Below are 20714 nucleotides of genomic sequence, written 5' to 3'. Positions count from 1 at the left end.
TCATAGAAATGTCATAGATTGTCATAGATAATAGTTTAGCTTTATCCTGCTATACCCCTTTATATCCTTATTGTTGCATCATTTTCCGCTATTGTTGCGAGAGTCACGAATGCGGTGAAAAAGTAATCAATCGTTTATAAAGTTGAAACGCTTATAATTCGGGGATTGAAAATGAAGCAGAAACATATTTTAAATTGTCAACTCTCTGAATGGTATAACGTTTTTAAGAACTGTTCAATACGAAGCATAATTATACCTCTTCCATCCGAGTTTATCGACTACCTAAATCAAGATGGCGTCGTATTGCCAGGCAATGAAGATGAAGAAGAAATATTGCAACATGATAGCGATTCAGAATCTGAGGACTGGACAGCAGCTGATGACTGCAACGCAACAACAGCAACTGCCCCAAACTTCACAGAACTGACAAAGAACATTGAGAATGCAATACAAGAGCTTGGGGGTGAAGTTTTTCCCAAACTAAACTGGAGTGCCCCAAGAGATGCTGCTTGGATAAGTTATAATGGGACTTTGAAGTGTACCACAGCTTCAGACGTATATTTACTGTTGAAGAGTTCAGATAGAGTAAGCCATGATATAAATAATCCTTTTAGAAAATGTGAAGATGGTGAGGATAATACTTTGTTGGAAACATCTGGATTTTTCCTGGTACTCAGGAGATGGCAAGAAATCTCATCCTCAACCGAGTTTCGTTGTTTTGTTAAGAAAGGTCATATCATTGCAATATCACAACGAGACACAGCCAGCCATTACCCATATATTGCACAGAATTATGATGAAATACATTCCCGAATCAAGGACTTTTTTCACAAGAAGATATCTGGCAAATTTCCTGATAATAATTATGTTTTTGATATATATATCAAGTCAAGTAAGCTAATAAAATTGATGGATTTTAATCCTTTTGGAGCTATGACAGATCCACTACTTTTTACATGGGATGAATTGTCCCAGGTTGAACCAGATGGGCATGTTGAGCCTGTGGAAACCATGTTTAGATTTGTGACAAGTAGCACCGGTGTTCAACCAAGTCCATTCCTTAGCAGTCGGATGCCAAAGGAGAACTTAAATTTAGTATCTAGTGATGATATCAACAAAATGGTGGATTTTCTGAAGTCCGCAGAATCTAACAATGAGTAACTAACTTAATATTGAGTAAATATTTGTAAATTATAGAAGCCATGGAAGAAGCACATATTAAATATAACCTCTTTGTAATCTCTATATCCTAATTTGATAATCAAAGTATTTAATTTAGAATCAAGTTGATTATCTAAATGCAAATGTTAACACCACATATAACTTTTCTAAAATGGCATAAGGTTTCAAATTTTTACTCATAATCATGGTCTCTGTTGCAAATCCAAAGGATAATAGCTGATTGCACATGTTTCACATGTATTCAACATAACTCACATGGTTAAATTTCTCGAAATGCTTGTCATACACAATCTGTCATATAAAGCCCAAGATAAAACAGCCTTAGATATTGGCTGAAGTATCATATCGTTATGGGTTTTTTTTCAATGCCGACCTGGGTAAAGCCTTTCAGATTTTTCCAAAGCATAAAAACGGGGATTTTTTTAAAGCTCAAAGCATAAAATGCAGCCGAAATTCTAATAACTACACATTCGGACACTACTCTGACCTCACTCTCTTTAGCCACGCAGATAAATACAGCAACTATTTCGTGAACATAAAAATAACAAGAAAAGAAAATAACCCCTTCGTGTTTCAATGATTATACAAGTTTATTAGAGTATGCCACAAATGCAAATTTAGTGCACTTTGAACATGCCTTTCTATTAAGTCAATTCACGAATCTATGTTCAGATAATAATACTTCTTCTTGTATGCAGTGGTTGTCAATCTTCGAGGATGAACGCGACACTGTCTAAGAAAATTAAATGAATTTTGAACATTGAGGGAAATATAGGGAAAATACTATGACTGCTAGCAGATCGACGGTTATAAAATCTGCTGAGAGTTGGGGTCTCAAGTGAGTGGTTCACCCGAACCAACAAAAGCCACGTTTACACTACGGGCTTTGACCTGGCCTGGTCTAGGTGTGAATGTCGTTTATCTGGCCTTGGCTGGACCTGGTCTAGGCCACAAAATCCAGCACAACAGAAGAGGTCCTGGAACATTATTTTTGAATAGATTACCTAGACTTGTCCTAGACCTGTTCCAGGCCATATCTAGGGCTCTAAAGTAAACGCGGCTATAAAGAGCTCTCCATCTTTGAGTGTTAATCGTAGTCTTAATTCAATGGCATCAAATAAAACATAACCTTTTTCCGCTATAAACAAAGTCGACAGGTTCGTGCGTGTTATAACTTACCTTTAAAATATCGTTCTAATTACATTGAGGTTTATGGGAAATGCTCGTTGAGCCCGGAACAATAATGCCCCATCTATCAACACACCAACACTGGCTTTTACTTGGGTCGCACTGTAAAGGTTCGAAGTACCCTTGTTTATCACAGCGAGGCCAAACACCACTTTTGGCCGAATTTGTTCTCAGTGCGCCACATGGAGCATCTGCATAGGCTAAAGGTAGTATATATATGCTGAATAAAGTAAGGCATAAAATGAGGCAATTCGTAGGGAAAACCTATTACCTGGAATGCTAATAGTTAGATTTGTAAATACTAGTTTCGATTCATACTTACATGGATTACAAGGTGATTGATTGCAGACCTCTGTTTCTACACTCGGTCCGATACATATTTTGTTTTCCATGCATTTCCTAAATCTATAGCGTATACCACCACCGCACTTTGCGTTACATTCTGTCCAATTTGACCAAGAGTACCACATACTTTTAACTAAATATAACAGAAATCAGTAAAATCACATAGAGCACTGCAACAGTGTATATAGTTTAACCTTTAGGGACAAATATGGAACGATGATAAAATGACAATTTGTTCCTGAAATTTTGCATGGTGAATTGATAACTTAATTCATGGTAAAGCTTTCCGTCCGTTAAACCCAAGCGCAGCACTGATAAAGGCACATTGCATAATCCTAATGCTGCAATTTCTCTTCAGGCAGAATTCCTCAAGTTCCTGTTTGTAAAAATAATGAAATGAATATATCGTCCTGTAAATTTACCTTTCACACATTTCCAAGAAGGACATGTACAGTTGCTTCTTCCTGGCCATACAGGTATAGTTGTCCTTACTTTTCGTGTGCCTGGTGTGCAGTATATACCATGCGGTGGACATAGAGACACACATCCAATTGCCTCGGGTCCATCACATCGACAGTATCCAAAACAATCTTTTGGTACAAAATATTCTCCGATTTTGTGTTTTTCTCCATTAAACTCGCAGAATTCTAAGAAATAATAGGAAACATAGAAAAATATGTAATTAATTCCCGATCAGACAAAGGATGAATAAAGTCATCTACAGGGTGTCTTAATTTCTCCTTTTTGAGCTTTTAGAAGGACTTTAGGAATGTTTTTAGACATCTTAAACTGCTGGGAAAACGTCGTTTCAAACCGCGATTACGGAAAAAAATTACGACTGGAAAAAATGATTACGTATCAAATTCAAGATGGCGTGAATAGCAGAGAACAAATGGATCGCCACTAATTACCACTAATGCCTTCAAATTGTCCCCTGGTCCCGGTGTGTGTCTATCAAAATGACAAAAAGTCATTTTTACCTTTAGCTTTCTTGACACATATCCACCTTGGGCAAGAACATTTACTACCAGGAATTTGCTCGCTCCATTGTTTCTTGATCTCACCAGGTTTACAGATTACTTTAACTGTTGGGCACAAAGACTCGCATCCAACTTTCTTTCCTGAGAAGCATGTACAGCGGCCTGTACAATCTGCAGAAATGAATTTTTCTCCGGGATTATAATGATTATTACCATCAACACAAACATCCATCTTCGCTGGAGAGCGAAAGCCTAAAATATGAGGATTAAATTAGTAAAATAGAACGTAGCGTCGTAGCTATTGAAGTATAATCCAAGGATAATCAAATTACACGATTTCATCTAAATAGATTTCCCCCGCCCCGCACTGCAGTGCATGACACGTCTTTCGTTATAGGCTTTGGTGACACTGTGAATACTGACCTATAATTTTTCTTTTCTCACATCGCCATTCTGGACATTTGCAAGTACTGTTGGCTATACTACGTGAAAACGGAACTTTTTCCTCATCCATCTTGCATCTAATATCTTTGGGCGGACACAGACTGACACATGATACACCTCCATCCCGACCACAAACACATGAACCAGAACAATCAACAGAAATAAACCTTTCACCAGGTTTATACATTCTTCCTCCATCAGAACACGTATCTAAGGAAAAAAATTCAAATATATTATATACTTGTCATATAAATCGTCGCATATATAGCGTCAGAGCTGCCAGTTGGTATTCTAATAATAATATAAAAAAACTGACGTTCTTTTGAACACATAACTTGTGTTTACGCGCCCCTCGGTTCTTTCACTCATGTCACTTCTGCAGAATAACGATGCATGTTATGGACATTTTATCATTATATACGCAATAGACAAATTATAAACTTTATTTCAGTGCATTTTTTGGTTTTAGGGCATTTAAATCAAAACATTAGGTGATTTAAATCGTTTGGGGTTTTAATTTTGTATTGAGCGAAAATACAACTGAATCGAAAAGTAACTTTTTATTAAATAACTGTTTAATGTTACGACAAATCGTGAGCACAATTAATGCATGCAATTTAAGCCTGGTTAGGTTTTTATCAGAGGCCGGTTGTATCAAACCCGTTTAGCTTAAACGGTGGATAAGTTCAAAATAGAAAGCAAGTCTAACGTTTTATTCAACAAGCAAACTAAATGCTTTTGACCTTAATATACAAAGATACTGCCTACAACCACATATTCAGTGCATAATATTCAAGTTGACTCATTTCAGAGAGTTGTAAGAGTGTTATTTAATTTTGATTTATTCTCCGTTTAAGCTAAACGGGCTTGATACAACCGGCCTCAGATTGTTATGTTGGGTTTATCATATCGTAACAATTTCATTCACTTATATATAGGTTCATCATTTTACTGACGTATCATAACAAGCATGCATTCAAATTTAAACATTGAATTTTTACTCCACTTTTAGGAGTACGTTTATGGTTATATAAGAATATTGATTTACCCGCTTATTATTCATTCATCCGACATACAATATACAATATACCTTATCCTTATAATATAGGTCTACAAAATTCTCAATCAAACTCAAGTCACAATCTTAAACCAATTCGTCATGCGTCAAATACAGTACGTTTATGGGAAATGAATTTCCAAAAAATCCTCTTTGATTTTAAAGCACAATTTTTTTTTGAAAGCTCCTTTATTGCAACAACCTGATTGTGGCTCTCAGGCTCTTCCTATTCAACCCTGATTGTGGCTCTTAAGTCATCCTATTCAACCCATGTTATCTATTTAGAATATGTTGTTGCAACCCAAAACAGACAACACAACCGTGCTCTGAAATCTGATCTTACATTCTGATAGAAAGGAGTTGTAAGTTGCGAGCATACCTAATTTTAGTGTGCAGTGCATGATAACCAATTTATGCGGTGACAGAAGTAAAACGTTCAGTGATAAAATGAAAAAGGAAAGGGAAGTATAACGGCAAGTACATGCAACTTCGCTCTCAAACTCGTTCTTACGTTCTTAGGGTGTTCGCTTTGTTACGTGTTTCATGGCATTTGAGATTAAAATCTTTAATAATCGACTGTAATGCACATACCTCACCTTATCTGCGCTTGTCATGCAGTATAGTGCGATATCATGTCTCCGCGCTCCCGCTGAATACTCATAGGGTGATTTCATAATTTTCATTAGTCATCTAGAGTCATCTATATCTAGATGTATCCCCTCTGTATATGCATCTATATCTATATTCTTTATAACATGTTTACCTTCCATCTATCTTTTGGTCAACTGAAAATTGTTATTAGAGTTAATATTGAAATTTTGTGTTTTATGTTATTGTGATTTGTGAGTCATCTTAGCTTAATTTATGTTTTCATTTTTGATAACCCAAAGTGGGACGTCGAGTGGAAAAGAAAAACAAAGAGATGAAAAATTATAAACTTGTTTCAAAACTTGATTTTAGTGAAAAACTGCGCATTGTGCATGCGATTTTATGTGCGATTTTCCTCTTTTGATAGATGTGAACGAGTAAATTAGTTACTGATGTACAAATAAGAGCTCTTATACATCAGAGCATTCGTAACTAATTACTCATTCACATCTATCAAAAGAAGAAAATCGCACTTAAAATCGCAGCAAAAATTGTAAACGAGCCTTTAATGTTCGCGAGGTATAAACTTTAAGTGGGGCAAACATACCATGATTATTTTTTATCCGAATTATTGTTTAACTAGATTATGAAGTTCAAAAATTATATCCAGTCGTAATGTAAACAAACGCTTTGGCTCGTAATGAACTAGAGCATCCAGAACAATCAGAAACATGCGAAGTTTAGGCAATTTTCAAGCTATATATACTATATATATATATATAGATATTACCTATCATATGATCTGGCATTGAAGAACACCGTAAAATGCTCATCAGCAGTAAAATACCTCTTGTGAACATCTTGAACTAAAATGAAAATTCAGACTTCAGATAAACATCAGCTACGATATGTTGATGGAGTGACGCAGCACGCAGAATATGGAATATGGTAGAAAGAGTATAGGATGACAAAGGATGACGGATGAACCGAATATAGCGCCTGCTGCCGTGCGGTGAACTTACTCGCAATTTAAAACTGCTGTTTTAGGCACAAAATTTCTTATCATGAAAGGTTACCAGGTAAAGCTCACACTTAGTGATAAAATATGCACAACGTCAGCACGTTACCGAACCGAACTGCTGGTGTGTCTGGGAGTCGTAGTCACTAAACAAATATTATTTCTTAATAATATAATTTCAACACAAAGAGTTCCTATAGAGTAATGACTGTAAAGGTTTAGCCTACCAACATACAGTATGGTTAAAACACTACTTTTCAACATCAGTTAAGATAAATTAAGATAACTTACGTATAGGATTGGCAATTGAAAAACTTGGCTGGTTATCGCTGGTAATGTTTGATCGAAGCTTTGACGATATATGAACCTCTTTGACACTACAAGCGTCTTTTTAACTTCTGTTAATTAATCATTTGCACGGGTTTGGATGAGGTGATGATTGACGGTGCCATCGTGTGTCGAGGAAAGAGGTAAAATGATCCAGATACCGCATACCAACACTCAGAAGAGAGGTTGCCATATATAAATTAATATAATGCCAAAATCTGAAGAGCATGCTTGCTACGGAGGACTGAATATCGATTCTCAATTATGCATGGATTTTGTCTCAAAAAGAAATTATTTGTACCAGTTTTCTTGGGACGCTCGGCATTTTACATTCGATCCCACACCATGACTAATACTGATTACTGAGTCTGAGAGTTATCAGTAATCTCATTTCCTCCAGATGTCCTTCTTTTCAACAGTACGTCTATTTAACATGTGCAGTATTGAAACAACAGCTTTCTGGAAGCAACAGAAGGTGACTGTTTCTTGTCGACGAAGTTTCCCTCAACAGTTCTCGAAGTATCTCTTTATTCTCTTATATCTTGTTTTTGTACAATTTTTAACTCAGTTTTGGTATGTTCGAGCCTCAGTTGCTAATGTCGTCTGTGTGTTTGACCTATGGTTTGACGAGACACGAGACGGAGTAATCAATCAGGCGTGGTTATATAAATCAGTTGCAAGAAGTTTGGTATAGCTATGTTTTAAGACGAGATTTGAAAACAAGCAATACCAGTGCAATGAAAAAACAGTTCTGATAACTAACTTTGCATGCCCATCTTAGAAATGTGTCAAAAATGGCGATCATCAGAATTCCGTTATTGGCCAGGTTTGCAACCCAAATGCGCAAAGTATATTGTATAATTAGAATAACCTTCAGGTAAATACTATCCATTCGAAACAATATTAGTGTTTCCATCAATTTCTAGTCATCAGTACAAGTTTTGTGATAAGCTCAAGAGATTTGAACTCTAAGGTCGAACACGCCAGTGAAATCTTCTGCAAGGAACATTTACACAACCCAAAACAAGGTGCCAAAAGTAAAAAAAGGTGATGCTAAGAACATGCTAATCCATTGTGCTCTGAACGCGTACGTGGGTTCAAATCCCATCTCAACCTCGTCGATTTAAATCTCCTTTAAAGTAGGTGTCGGATTTCAAGACTTCAATCCATTTTCTTGTTTTTTGAAGATATGTCTCCCCCCGTCCTTGATGGACTGCTAATTGACAGGCGTGGGTTCGAATCCTATCCTCATGACCTCATCGATAAACCAACTTTTATATAAGACGGTGTCGGACAGACTTCCAGCCATTTCCTTTTTGAAAGTTAACTAATGCAACGGCCAACGGGTAGCTTTTTTCGTGTAAAACAAAGATTGTTCTTAATCAGAGTCCAGAAGACTAGTATTTGGCTTTTATAATCCGACAACATTTAGCTATTTCCCATCGAGCAGGGTATTGGGTTTAGTCGCGAACCGCAAAGCATCTATGAACTGTTTGGAGGGACAGAACATATATTTTCGCATTTGGAGGTCCGTGGTTTTGCATTGAGAAGTAATCCACATGTACGAGAAACTCGCCCGACAATCCTGGGGAATTGTTTGAATTGTAATCATAAATATGTGTCATTTCATTTTATTTCACATGTTACGTTTACTATATAGCAAAATTAATGTACAGAATCCATAAAAAGTACATCTAAGTACTATACGGGTCACTCAAATCAAATCATATAATATATATCCTAGTCTACTTACACTTAGAAAAATTTTATGATAACATATATAGTTCATCTAAGCGCTAGTTCTTAGTTTTCAATACAATCCAGTTGCTTTGTGCGGTCAGGCACACGTCTCGTGTGGACAATAACAACTCTTTCCTTGAGCATCATGAATGGCAGTCGGTATTTGTACAATTTTAGGATTCGTGCATGAGCTATCGGGAACCACGGGAGCGCATAAGGCATGACATGAAATTACGCCACCATTTTGACAAAAGCATTGAGAAGTACAGTTTTTGTCAGCGAAAACTGAACCAATAGGATAAGTCATTCCGCTGGATGTTGTACATTGATGCTTAGGAAAAATGTGTGTTGGTACTATAAAAAGAAAAGAAAACATTATGCAATAGAACATCACGTGAGATTATAGTCATCTTCTTCGATATAAATTAAACCTAATGCACTTCTATTTTAGATAAACTGAGTATAGGTCTCATCCAAAAATACAGCACGTAAAGATATCTATGGTGGCAAAAAACATCAACTCGATCCATAATCATTTCTTCGGCTATTAAGGAGATTACAATACCTTGTGCACTCGGGTTGATAACCTGACCGACGACGGAATTGTGATTATCGCTCTTGGCACATTTGTAAGATGGGCATGTACAGTTAGTTCCCAGAACTGTTTCTTGCACCGTTACTGCTTGTTCTCCTAGTTCACAATGATTTCCCTGTGGCAAGCAGAGCGGCATACAAAATATCTTCCCACCAGGAGTACAGGTACATCTGTTTGAGCAATCGGAAGGCACAAAACTATCACCTGACCAGTATGTTTGACCATTCACATCACACTTGTCTACAAAATAAAATGCAAACAAAAGCTTTTTTAATTCAATCAGCAAAATAAAGTTGCAAGAAAAGTTATACTACACATTTGTATGGTTTATAACTTACCAGTGTATGGTAAAGGCTTGCAAGCCTTAACTAAGCATTGACACTTGTTGTCAGGTGTTGGCACCAGCACATTCTTTTCTGTGTGATCAACCATACAAGCTTTGTTATTCGGACATAAAGAAACGCATTTTACTTGACCACTGTTTTGACAACGACATCTTTCTTGGCAATTTCTCGTAAATTCATCTCCTGGTTTGTAGCGTTTACCTCCATACCGACAAAGATTTGGGCTTGAGGTGGCTAAAATTAAAGAGAAAAATTTATGTTGATGACTTTTCACTCGAAAAATTATTCTTGTCAAATATTTCAGCTGTCTTTTTCCAAGTTCCCTTGCTCAATGAACGTCTTTTGAAATCCCAAATGAATGTAGGATCTGTATAGCTATATTATCGTATATATATCATTCAATTATACTGCATGACATTGGATACATTTAACATTTTCAATTTCTAGGTATGTTTTACGTGTATACATGTATACTTATTTCCGGTCATTTTCTTATCGTATTCCACCTCATTTACGTCAACATGTTTATCCGTTCATATTGTGCACGAAACTATAATGAACGGTAGTGCATGTAGCCAGCCTGACGAGTTGTCCTGCTATGCTAATATTTTGGTGTTCACTGACTGTGAAAAAAATCAATTTCTAAAGACAGGATTCAGGAATAATGATAATAACTCGAAATTTACATAGCGGGACAAAATCGTCAGGCTGGCTACGCCACTGCTATAGTGAAACATACGACACCAACCTTCTCCTGGTATTCGTACACATTCGTATTTTGGACAATTACAAGTTTGGGTCACCGTTTCGTTGACGCTTTGTTGTTTAAAACCAACAGGGCATTTTAGGATAGCCTTTGGACAGAGTGGAATACAGGCAAGATATGCATCTTGAGTACAAACACATTTAGATTTACAATCAGCTGTTATAAATGTTGTGTTGATTCGATAATTTCTTCTGTCACCAGTAATACAGCATAGTGATGGGAGTTCTTCGGCATCTATTGTACAATTAAAATAAAGTTTTAATACATCGCAACTCATCATCTTAGTAAAGTTGCAAGAACCAAACCTCATTTCAAATTATTGTTGAAAGTTTCTCTTTATGTTGCTTTGGGCGGTGAATATATGCATGCGCGCGTATATCTAATCATGAATAAATTTCATGCATAGTGCCCATTAGTATTTGTGCTCTCTAAAACGGAGGTCGTTTTCGATGCTTTTTAAATAAATTTAATCCTATAAAGGCATTTTTTGTGCCTAAAGTGTCCGGCTATAAACAAGAAACGGTGATTAGAAGAATATTAAGAAGCTTAAAGAATTTCTACGGGAGAAGTAATTAAGCTGTAAGGCGTTAAATCGACTGGCAAAAAAACCTCTTCAACAAAGTGGATACAACCACAATGCTGCATTGCTGCCAAACAATAAGTTAAAACTTGCGAAACTAAAGCTTCCACTAAGTTCAAAAGATTATAATTTAGGCTCAGATAGGTTTTCATTGTATGAAATTGTTTGTAGATGGATATATATATAACTATTTTTGAAAAAAGTTTCTACGCAACTTCATTACATGACATGCGCAGTGAATCACATGGTGTTGAAATAAAGACGAATCAGTTATATGTAAATACCTGGCTGTGCTGCTGACAAATCCAGATTTGAAAGGGTGACCACGAATAAAAAGCCCGCAATAAACATTCTGAACTATACAAGGGAGAGCATACAAAAACATTATGTTATCTGCCGTCTTTAGCACTATTTTGATACTATATAACGGTAACACGAAGCTTAAACAGTTAACTATCCGCTCGGCATTTAGGAAAAAAATAGTATCTCATATAGAAAATCTCAGATAATATATTTTGTGATGTTTCCTTGCTACAATGAATGCCTATAATAACTAGGCATAGAGAATATAATGACATTTATAATATTAGTAACACGTTATCCCGACCCAGTATTAATATAATATATTCGCTTGAAGTGAAAACAACAAAATTATAATTATAAATATATATAATGTATAAATATATATAATTTATAATATATATATCAAATGAGTGTGGAGGCTTTTCCAGATAAAAAATCAGAAATTGCAGATCAAAAATAGGAAGCAGGAAACCACAAAATCCCGTCATGAATTAACTAGATGTTGAAAGGCAACACCAATCCTTGCAATATCCTTGTATATTATTGAAATATTGTACAAGATTATTCTATTATGGTCCCCGTGTACGTCACTGTAGAGAGACCTATAAACAGTCTCAACCGTGCGCCAGGAGCGATTAATTCACTTGAATAATTCAATCTATTCCTCGCTACTGGTCGAGTACTTCCTTATACAAAGAAATTCAAATGTGGCAGACTTTGTGCATGAATTTCCATAACGGCAATTCTTGCATGGGCGTTAATTATAGATATATACGTCACTGTGAAGTGACCCAACCCGTGCGGTGAAGTGATTAAAAACTTTATAGAGCAGGAACATTGAGCATCGAGCTCATCAACTTCCTTACTCTTGCCTATAGGTTATATTGTCTTCTTGATAATTTTTCTAGTATATGCATGCATGTCCTGTCAACAGTCTAATGATCAGATCCGGCACAGAAAGACTTGCTCTTCAATACCGGTAAGTCGTTGACTCGTTGCCTATGTTTCTGATTCACAGTTCAAAATTTAACGGTTTCCGGGACCAATTAAGTATTTAAAATAAAAAAGACTATAATGGAATGGCTAACATCTAACGGTATAATATTGGTAGGGGCCTATATAGCTGATCCAAAGCTGTTTCTAAGTAAATGTCGCCTGGTATAAAATAAACTTATGTCCGCCAGTTCGAAAAAGTTTCGTAAAAAAAAGGTATCTTCTACAATATTGAAAAACAATACTCTAACCAGAGGCCCTTAATTTTTTAATTCTTAATATTTGTCTATAAACTATTATATTTCTCTCTATAATGCTCCAAATAACTTTCATTTTAGCCTGTAACAGACCGGCCGGGTCAAACATATCGCGTGCCAGTCCGCGGAAGTCAATTGAGAACTACAATCTTACCAAATATACTTGCAGTTATGAAACTGATAACACAAATAAGTATGATATTGACGCGTTGATGAAAGCAGAGCTTGGAAGTTATCATAGGCCACTATATCGATAAAATATCGTGCCCATGCAGTCCGTAAACTATAACGCACTCATGCACTTGTAAACTATAACGTTGACAATGAAAATAGAAATGGAAAAATGAAATATTAGAGTTAAGCAACTTGAGCACGCTGATGCCCGTTTGAATATCAAATGATCCACTTTTTGTATTATTGTAATAAACTGCCCAAAACGATAACATTCAAATTTGCAGAATGAAAAATCCATACAATATAAGATACAAATGAAATGCTTTATAATGCATGCATATATACAAAAAAAGTGCTATGAAAAATAACATATATAGTTACCTGATGATTAGCAATTCGTTATTCGAACACTGCTCCAATGGTGCCTGGTGAAAAGTACTTTACAGCATCAAGTCAGGGTATTTAAATATCATGGCATGTGACAAGTGCGGATTTACTGATGAGTGATTATGCGCGTTACTGCATGGGCAGGTTCTTTGAAGAATGTTCCATGCCCACAAGCACTTGGCTAAGCGCCGGATCAGTGTAATTGCATATATTAATACTGACGAGGAAGAAATGTCGAGTATCTTCAGGTAACAACGTCGAGAGAAAGAATGATTTGGTTATAAACCGTTCTAGGAAACGAAGGGTTATTGACGGTTATTAAGAACTTGGTTTTTGAATGCTTAAAAAACCTGTCAACGCCGGCATTCTCTTCTTTTTCTCTTCTCCATGCAATGCGTGCATGCGCTCTATAAATTATTAAACCACGCGCAACCATGCAAATTTGTATCCTAATTCCTAATGCGATTGAGCTTCCTAATATCTGAAGTATTTGTAATGGTTAAGGGGAGGAGAGTAAGAAAGGAGTCGAGAGTCACGAGGCTCTCGCATCAGTTTCAAATGCGTTTCAGAATTCAGAGGGGATAGGGCGTTATCTATCTGAAAATGCGAAAAAAAGGGGCCTCGAATCTCAACCTCGAACATTACTCATCGGATTTCTCCGTCACCGGCGCAACCCTAAGATTATAAGGATGCCCAAGAAAGGATATTATGATGTGCATTTCAGCACGAAATTCAGCATTGATGAGGCAACGATGTCTAAGATACCCATTTGAATGCAAGAAATATTGACAACTAGTTTATTAACTATAGCTCAAAGCTAGTTTAGAGTTTAGACTATCTGTCACCAAGAACGAGAAATGTTGTTTTTTTTGTATAACGTGCATGCTAGTTGCTAAGGATAAAGAAATTAGTTAGGGCGCGTTAAAACGTCAACAGTTTGGGGCACATTTTATTGAATATTAAGAGAAGTGCTCTTGAGTTTTTTCATGTGAACGGAAAACATATAGTTTCGACCCTCCTAGAAATGGCTACCCTTGCACAGTCAAGTATATAATGATTAAATTAAGATTATTAATTATAAAAAGGTAATATAAAGGGTTGCATGTGGGCAACTTTGTGCATGCAAATAGGCCGAATGCATTGGGCTTATATAAAAATGGCGTATTCGAAATAAATGATTTTATCCCATTCGGTCATCAAAATCTTCTCTCTCATAATCAAAAGTTTCTTTATGAACCGATATATCAAAATCTTTATATTGAAAGAAAATATGCCATTATATATTGTTAGCAATGATTGCAGCGCTTGGAACGGATCCAAATGCATGCATGAAGTGCATTTCAAACTTTTCAGAAAGCACGTTAAAACACTCAGTTTTTTCAGGCTTGTGGAATTAAGTCTTTCGACGTGTAAACCTTGTTTAGTCAAGTCATCTCGTCCATGCAAATATCACCCGGTTTTACGGCCCTGCATATCGTGTTCCTGTTTCCCCGGCTCACGTCTTCATGTCTGCCATGCAGACTCTGCCTATACCATATATATACGACTTCCTGATCATCGACATCGTTCGCAGTCGTCTGGTTCATCTTATTGGCCTGTTTTCATCGTCTTTTATATAGTGAAAGACACAGACACTCGAGATCTTAGATTATATAGATGATTGTTTTGTAGATTAAACAAATCTTGGATATAATGCACATATGAATATCTTCTCGTTATAAAGCGAGAGAAATAATAGAGAAATAATCGATTATTAGAAATTTTGCCTTGTAATGCAGAAAAAGTGTGCAAAACGGGAAAAAAGTCGGTTTGGCAAGGTGAGTCATTTAATGACAGACCACTCCACGCAATTCCGCTGGGGAAGACGTACTTACTGATGAAAGACGTCACAGAGTTTAAGTTCTCATCACGTTATGCTAAGATTTCTTATTCAATTCAATACATTAATTGCATGCAGTTCAGGATTGTTACGACAAGGAATAAAAATAAGTAGAAATATGCTGTGTCAGTAGAATAATCCTGTGCTACCGATTGTTTCTCCTCTATACTATATCAGCTGCTGAATCAACATTTTTAAGAAGGAACCGTTTTATTTGATATGAAGACGTTGAACAATATCAAATATTGCGAAACACATTTTATTGGCATTCATAATGATGCAGTGATATTGTTTTTCTTCCAGATATGGTAGCTAACTATTCGAACGGAATAATTCAAAAATTTCACATGACCCAACTATGCAAAGCCAGCTAGAGGTACAAATAGCTACGGCCGTCTTCTACCTTGGCCTTTATTAAATATAACTTTTCATAGAAATCTCTAGCTCATAATGTCACGTTTTTTAAAACAAAAATATAGGCTGTCACAGATTTTCGCCAGAAAGATTCAATGTATGTTTCAAACATTTTATTTCCCAATCAAAATGATTTCCCAATCAATATAATATTTCCCAATATTTCCCAAACAAAAATACAGCGTAAAGTCGACAACGTTATTTAAAATATATATTATGATTGTTCCGTTAGTTCCGTCTGATCTCCAGCGTTAACTGGATCAGATACACGTCACGGATGGACAGGAACAACTTTTTCCTTGAGCATCAGGCAAGCCAGTTGGAATTTGTACAGTTTTAGAATTCGTACACGAATTGTCAGGAACCACAGGATAACACAATTGGTTGCATGAAATTACGCCACCATTTTGACAAAAGCATTGAGAAGCACAGTTGTTGTCAGTGAAAACTGAACCAATAGGGAAAGTTATTCCACTGGATGTTGTACATTGGTACTTGGGAAGAATTGGTTGTCGTGTTGGTACTATACGTGTAACAATATAAAACATATAATAGAATTAATGAGTGACCTAATGAAAAAATCTTCCAAAACTACATAAAACTGCTAAATTTGCCGGAGTGAAATTTCATTATCGTAACAGTATTCTGTTGACTATGAAGTAACGAGCAGAGATAGGAGCTACCATTATTCAGCTCTAATTTTTACAACCTAAGAACGTAGCTGCAGATTAAAAACAGTTTTTTCAGTCATCTTTTTACATCTTCCTAAGACCATCTATTCGTTAACGACCCCAGTCTGTTTTGTATAATTCCCAACTTGTCTTACCACGAGAGGTGATATATATGCGCAAGCTTTACAAAGTCGAGTTACTCAGGTAAACAAATGTTATAAATCCAAGTTTGTAAAATATTATATCTCCATTAGTCAGTCCTTACCTTGGTTGACATGTTGGCCAACAACGGATATCACACGGTTATTCTTGACACATTTCACAGATGGGCACTTGCAGGTAGAGCCTGGAATCCTTTTCTCAACCATTACCGCTTGCTCATCGAGTTTACAACTATTTCCTTGAGGTGGGCAAAGCGGAATACAAAATACTTTCCCACCAGGATTGCAGGTACATTTGCTTGAGCAATCGGAAGACACAAAACTATCACCTGACCAGTATGTTTGGCCATCCACAATGCACTTGTCTATACAAAAAAGGAAGCAGATTAAATTACATAAATACAAACTGCAAGATATACATATATAGGAATGATTTCGATTTTCTTTGAAACATAAAAGAACACATTTTACTGCTCTAAAAACTGAAGTGTAAAAGTAAAAGGCTTACCATTATATGGTACTGGCTTGCAAGATTTGACTAAGCATTGACACTTGTTGTCAGGTGTTGGCACCAGCACATTCTTTTCTGTGTGATCAACCATGCAAGCTTTGTTATTCGGACATAAAGAAACGCATTTTACTTGACCACTGTTTTGACAACGACATCTTTCTTGGCAATTTCTGACGAACTCGTCTCCTGGTTTGTGGAGGTCATTTCCCTCTTGACAAAAAATTGAACTGGAGCCTAATATGAAAAAAAGAAATTTAATAAAGCATGCATGTTGATTATCAGGCGTGTTATACTTCAATTAAAAGTTCATAATTACTATCATGCACGGTCAATACAGTAATAACATGCATAATACACCAACCTGATAATGGTACACATTCATACTTCGGACAAGTACAGACTCGTTTTTTGGCTACAATGAGTTCGCTAGCTTTGCGCTGTATGAAACCGACAGGGCATTTTAGGATTGGCTTTGGACAGAGTGGAATACAGGCAAGATATGCGTCTTGAGTACAAACACATTTAGATTTACAATCAGCTGTTATAAATGTTGTGTTGATTCGATAATTTCGTCTGTCACCAGTAACACAGCATAATGATGGGAGTTGGTCGTCTAAATATAGAAAGAAAAAAACAACAAAATGTCAATAGGTGACGACATGGTTGCTTGATGTGTTTGCGCACTTGTAAAAAGATTTTTATCAAAAGAAAAACTTGTGATTCTAATCTCTTACTATATTCTATACTAAGAAATAATCTAAGGTGTAAACGATTTTTTCGTTATATTTGAAGGTGTTCATTCTACAAGTTCTAACGTCGTATGCATGATATTTGACCTCAGTCCTCATATAGGAATGTCACTCACGGTCGAGAAATGTTTGGTACAATAACAGCTTACCAAACTCGTAAGGGCATATGCACCATTTTTTGTTTCCTAACTTTTTCAACATTGCATTTGATTATTTCTAACACTATTCGATGTATGAGTATGTATATCATATGATACCTGACTGCGCCGTAGATAAATCCAGATTCACAAAGATAATCACAACGATAAAGCTTCCGATGAACATTTTGAGCAGAACTTGAAGAAACTGAATCATAAATAAAAGTTATTTAGTAACGACGCAATTTACTTCGCATATCGTCTGCTTTTATCTTCTGATAAATCAATTGTTTTTCTTTTCTCCTGCAGCAAGACAATACCAATGAGGAAACCGTGTTCGCCGTTTTCTGAGAGAACAGATCATTCACTGTCTGCATATGGTGGTTTCAGGCTGTGGCGGTTTAGTAAATACTGCACGTTATAATTGTATTAGATCTATGATTTATGCCCTCAAGCTCCACTTTTATTGTCTGTTCTCCGCTATGAGCTATAGTGTTTTGAACCAAGCGTTCGTTGCAAATATTAAATATATGAATTTGCCTGCGGCGTCCCGCAATATACTGTCAACCGCGAGTTCAAAGTTTACGTAGCCTATATTCACTTTATGGGGAGATACCTAACCAGTCTGTCAATCGATTTAGGGTCACAGGGTATGTGTTTTATCTCAGTTTCTATCCCCATGCACAAGAAAGCTGTTGCAAGCAGCAAGAATAGGCAAATCATGCATATATGCATTTGAACATTTCATCTCGCTTGATTGAGATTCCAATTTTCACGCTTGACGTAGCTTTTATGGCCATGACTCACGAGTGTTGTTTTTTGTTGCGACTGTGTTAGAATGATATTCCCTTTTTGTTGTACGTTTTAAAATGTGCTAAAATTACAATTATGGTATATCGTATAGCTAAGCTATGCATGCAAAGATTTTACGCCACTATAAAAAAGAAAAGCAGCAAAATATATAGTTACCTTTGCAGTACTCTGTTCCAATTCTGACAATATTAATTTCGCTGCGGTTGGAATATTATAACGCCTGCTATCACAAGATACCTCTATTTATGTTTGTGTGGATATTTGATGCGTCAAAGCGTTCTGCGTCATTGGGCAGGGTCATATGAGAGGGGAAAATTCCACACACTGGTGGTCACGTTATATTGGTTTAAAATGTGGTTAGATTGACACACCTTCACTCGAGGAAAAGTCGAGTAGCTTCTTGAAGTCGAAGTCGAAAACTTCCTCTCATGTGATAATCTGGACCCCCGTGATGCACTTGCCTCGGGATTTATCAATATCCGAAAGACTGACATTTTATAACAAGTAGGGAATAATAATTTAACCTAAATATATATTATTCATATATATTATAGTAATCTTTAGATAATAGGTATCAAAATATTATTTTAATCGCAAAAATGCTCACCCGCTATTATAGGGGCATTTCGTGCCAAAACGTTTCGCTAAGTGGAAAACAAGCTTAGGTTCAATTCAAAATACTTGAAGAAAAGAAACAATTAGAATATCGGTCAAGCTTATAAAAGTATGAAAATTTCCGCCCATGTTAATAAAGCAGAAATGAACATGCAAGTCATGCATATGCAAAAAGAAAAGCGATCTGGCATACCCCGTCAAGTGGCCTGTAAATTTGACAAAGTTATAGAAAACAATTGTAAAAAAAAATGAGTCAAACTATGCATAGAATAATTTGAAAAAAAGAAAAACATAGTTATATTGATACTAGGACTTAGGAAATTAATTAATATAAGTGTATATATAGGCATAGCAGCAATAGACCTTTCTTATAATGACGTCAAACGCGGAAAGTCTGATGTTACATGAAATTTGATTGGCTCCACAAAATTATCGAGCCAATTAAACTTCGTGTAAGATCAGTCTTTCCGCGCTTGACGTCATTATGAAAAAGGTCTATTGGTATAAGTGTACGAGGCTTAAATGACAGATGATTAATAATGGCTTTTTGATAATCACTTCATGATAGCTATCGATATTGAATCACAATACTTGAGTGTGTACGGAACAATGTTTTCTAGTTGTCCTATCTTGAGCAAGGGGAAATAATTTACTGATATTATATATATCTATTGAGTGTTGCAATCACATGTGAGCGAATTGAGCAACTCCAGGTTGTCGGAGTTCAGTGTTTTAAAATCTTTCCTCGTTCACGCCTTTTCCCTTTGTCTCGAGAAGAGTCTTATAACCAAGAAACTTCAGGTCACACATAATGATACATCCAATTAGTACAAATATTCAGAGTAAAACACGGTTAAACATCCTTCCGGGATTACAATCGTTGAACGATGCTAGAATGATACCCATCACAATTACTCAGCATGAAACGGCACGAACATACAGTGGCATGAACATACAGCGCGATGCAGGTGGTAAAGACGCCACGGCTATAGGCATAGCAAGCTAAACCAGACTATAGACATAATCACACAATTGTTTATTACATATTTCTAAGCCCAACGCATTAATCACAAAAACAAGGCTTATTAGCCGAGGTGGCGTACTTTCCAAAGATATGTTTTTGGGTGGTATATAATAATATATACAGCTGTGGACAAGTGTATTTCTAATACTTTTTTTCTCGGCACGGTGGCTGACGAGGCATTTATAGGCAACAAGACGCCGTTCTGGCGTTAACTCCGGCGCACGTGCCAGTCTTCAATATAGAGCTTCTGAACATAAACAATACAGTTCGCGTATTGTTTCGCATACATATTCGCATTTAGATGCCTTGCGAACCTAAATGTTCGATCGCAAAATTCAGAAGCACATCGCAGTATAGAAGTTCAATTGTTCAAAAATGTAAATAAACCGCATGATACATTCGCTTCGTCTTACACTTTGCCTTTGGAATTCGCGCTTATATATAGTTGTATTAAATCTTCGATCCTGTGCAA

At 36.3% G+C, this 20714-nt stretch overlaps 4 protein-coding genes across 5 annotated transcripts; 1 reads left to right on the top strand and 3 right to left on the bottom strand.

The window, feature by feature from the left end:
- Positions 1-59: 59 nt before the first annotated feature.
- Positions 60-1471, top strand: LOC114527014 (cell division cycle protein 123 homolog). Its single transcript, XM_028548585.1, has one exon. The coding sequence runs from the start codon at positions 172-174 to the stop codon at positions 1159-1161; it is 990 nt and encodes a 329-aa protein (XP_028404386.1). The 5' UTR covers positions 60-171; the 3' UTR covers positions 1162-1471.
- Positions 1472-1753: 282 nt separating this feature from the next.
- On the bottom strand, positions 1754-7282 carry LOC114527008 (SCO-spondin-like). The gene is made up of 8 exons (XM_028548571.1): positions 7094-7282; positions 6575-6650; positions 4119-4349; positions 3696-3947; positions 3138-3362; positions 2693-2848; positions 2362-2570; positions 1754-1915 (listed from the first exon to the last, which is right to left on the bottom strand). Exons 2-7 carry the CDS (start codon positions 6642-6644, stop codon positions 2377-2379), a joined length of 1128 nt encoding a protein of 375 aa, XP_028404372.1. The 5' UTR covers positions 6645-6650; positions 7094-7282; the 3' UTR covers positions 1754-1915; positions 2362-2376.
- Positions 7283-8569: 1287 nt separating this feature from the next.
- LOC114526787 (zonadhesin-like) lies at positions 8570-13312 on the bottom strand. 2 transcript variants are annotated; one of them, XM_028548309.1, is made up of 6 exons: positions 13263-13312; positions 11439-11511; positions 10557-10808; positions 9803-10042; positions 9435-9704; positions 8570-9223 (listed from the first exon to the last, which is right to left on the bottom strand). In XM_028548309.1, exons 2-6 carry the CDS (start codon positions 11503-11505, stop codon positions 8967-8969), a joined length of 1086 nt encoding a protein of 361 aa, XP_028404110.1. In that variant the 5' UTR covers positions 11506-11511; positions 13263-13312; the 3' UTR covers positions 8570-8966. The 2 variants fall into 2 exon arrangements, with proteins under 2 accessions (XP_028404110.1, XP_028404114.1); XM_028548313.1 differs by lacking the exon at positions 13263-13312 and having other exon boundaries at positions 11439-11752.
- A 2340-nt stretch (positions 13313-15652) lies between these two features.
- LOC114530021 (zonadhesin-like) lies at positions 15653-18867 on the bottom strand. Its single transcript, XM_028551602.1, has 6 exons — positions 18760-18867; positions 17911-17998; positions 17266-17517; positions 16902-17138; positions 16498-16758; positions 15653-16084 (listed from the first exon to the last, which is right to left on the bottom strand). The coding sequence occupies exons 2-6, from the start codon at positions 17975-17977 to the stop codon at positions 15822-15824; spliced, it is 1080 nt and encodes a 359-aa protein (XP_028407403.1). The 5' UTR covers positions 17978-17998; positions 18760-18867; the 3' UTR covers positions 15653-15821.
- Between the last annotated feature and the right edge of the window lie 1847 nt (positions 18868-20714).

Source organism: Dendronephthya gigantea, unplaced genomic scaffold (genome assembly GCF_004324835.1).
Source record: "Dendronephthya gigantea isolate DGI-Jeju-01 unplaced genomic scaffold, DenGig_1.0 000001F, whole genome shotgun sequence".
Taxonomy (NCBI): Eukaryota; Metazoa; Cnidaria; class Anthozoa; order Malacalcyonacea; family Nephtheidae; genus Dendronephthya; species Dendronephthya gigantea.
Note: the sequence above shows the minus strand (reverse complement) of the source record. Positions and strands in the feature narration are given on the sequence as shown.

Excerpts from the sequence above, each read along its gene's own strand:
- LOC114526787 (XM_028548309.1), bottom strand. The coding sequence starts at position 11,505 with ATGTTTATTGCGGGCTTTTTATTCGTGGTCACCCTTTCAAATCTGGAT. Across the intron at positions 10,809-11,438 it reads TTTGTCAGCAGCACAGCCAG|ATGCCGAAGAACTCCCATCA; the intron begins GTATTTACATAT and ends ATTGTACAATAG. Across the intron at positions 9,224-9,434 it reads TATCAACCCGAGTGCACAAG|TACCAACACACATTTTTCCT; the intron begins GTATTGTAATCT and ends TTCTTTTTATAG.
- LOC114530021 (XM_028551602.1), bottom strand. The coding sequence starts at position 17,977 with ATGTTCATCGGAAGCTTTATCGTTGTGATTATCTTTGTGAATCTGGAT. Across the intron at positions 17,139-17,265 it reads TGAATGTGTACCATTATCAG|GCTCCAGTTCAATTTTTTGT; the intron begins GTTGGTGTATTA and ends TTTTCATATTAG. Across the intron at positions 16,759-16,901 it reads CAAGCCAGTACCATATAATG|ACAAGTGCATTGTGGATGGC; the intron begins GTAAGCCTTTTA and ends TTTTTTGTATAG.
- LOC114527008 (XM_028548571.1), bottom strand. The coding sequence starts at position 6,644 with ATGTTCACAAGAGGTATTTTACTGCTGATGAGCATTTTACGGTGTTCT. Across the intron at positions 4,350-6,574 it reads AATGCCAGATCATATGATAG|ATACGTGTTCTGATGGAGGA; the intron begins GTAATATCTATA and ends TTTTTTCCTTAG. Across the intron at positions 3,363-3,695 it reads ATGTGTCAAGAAAGCTAAAG|AATTCTGCGAGTTTAATGGA; the intron begins GTAAAAATGACT and ends ATTATTTCTTAG.
- LOC114527014 (XM_028548585.1), top strand. The coding sequence starts at position 172 with ATGAAGCAGAAACATATTTTAAATTGTCAACTCTCTGAATGGTATAAC.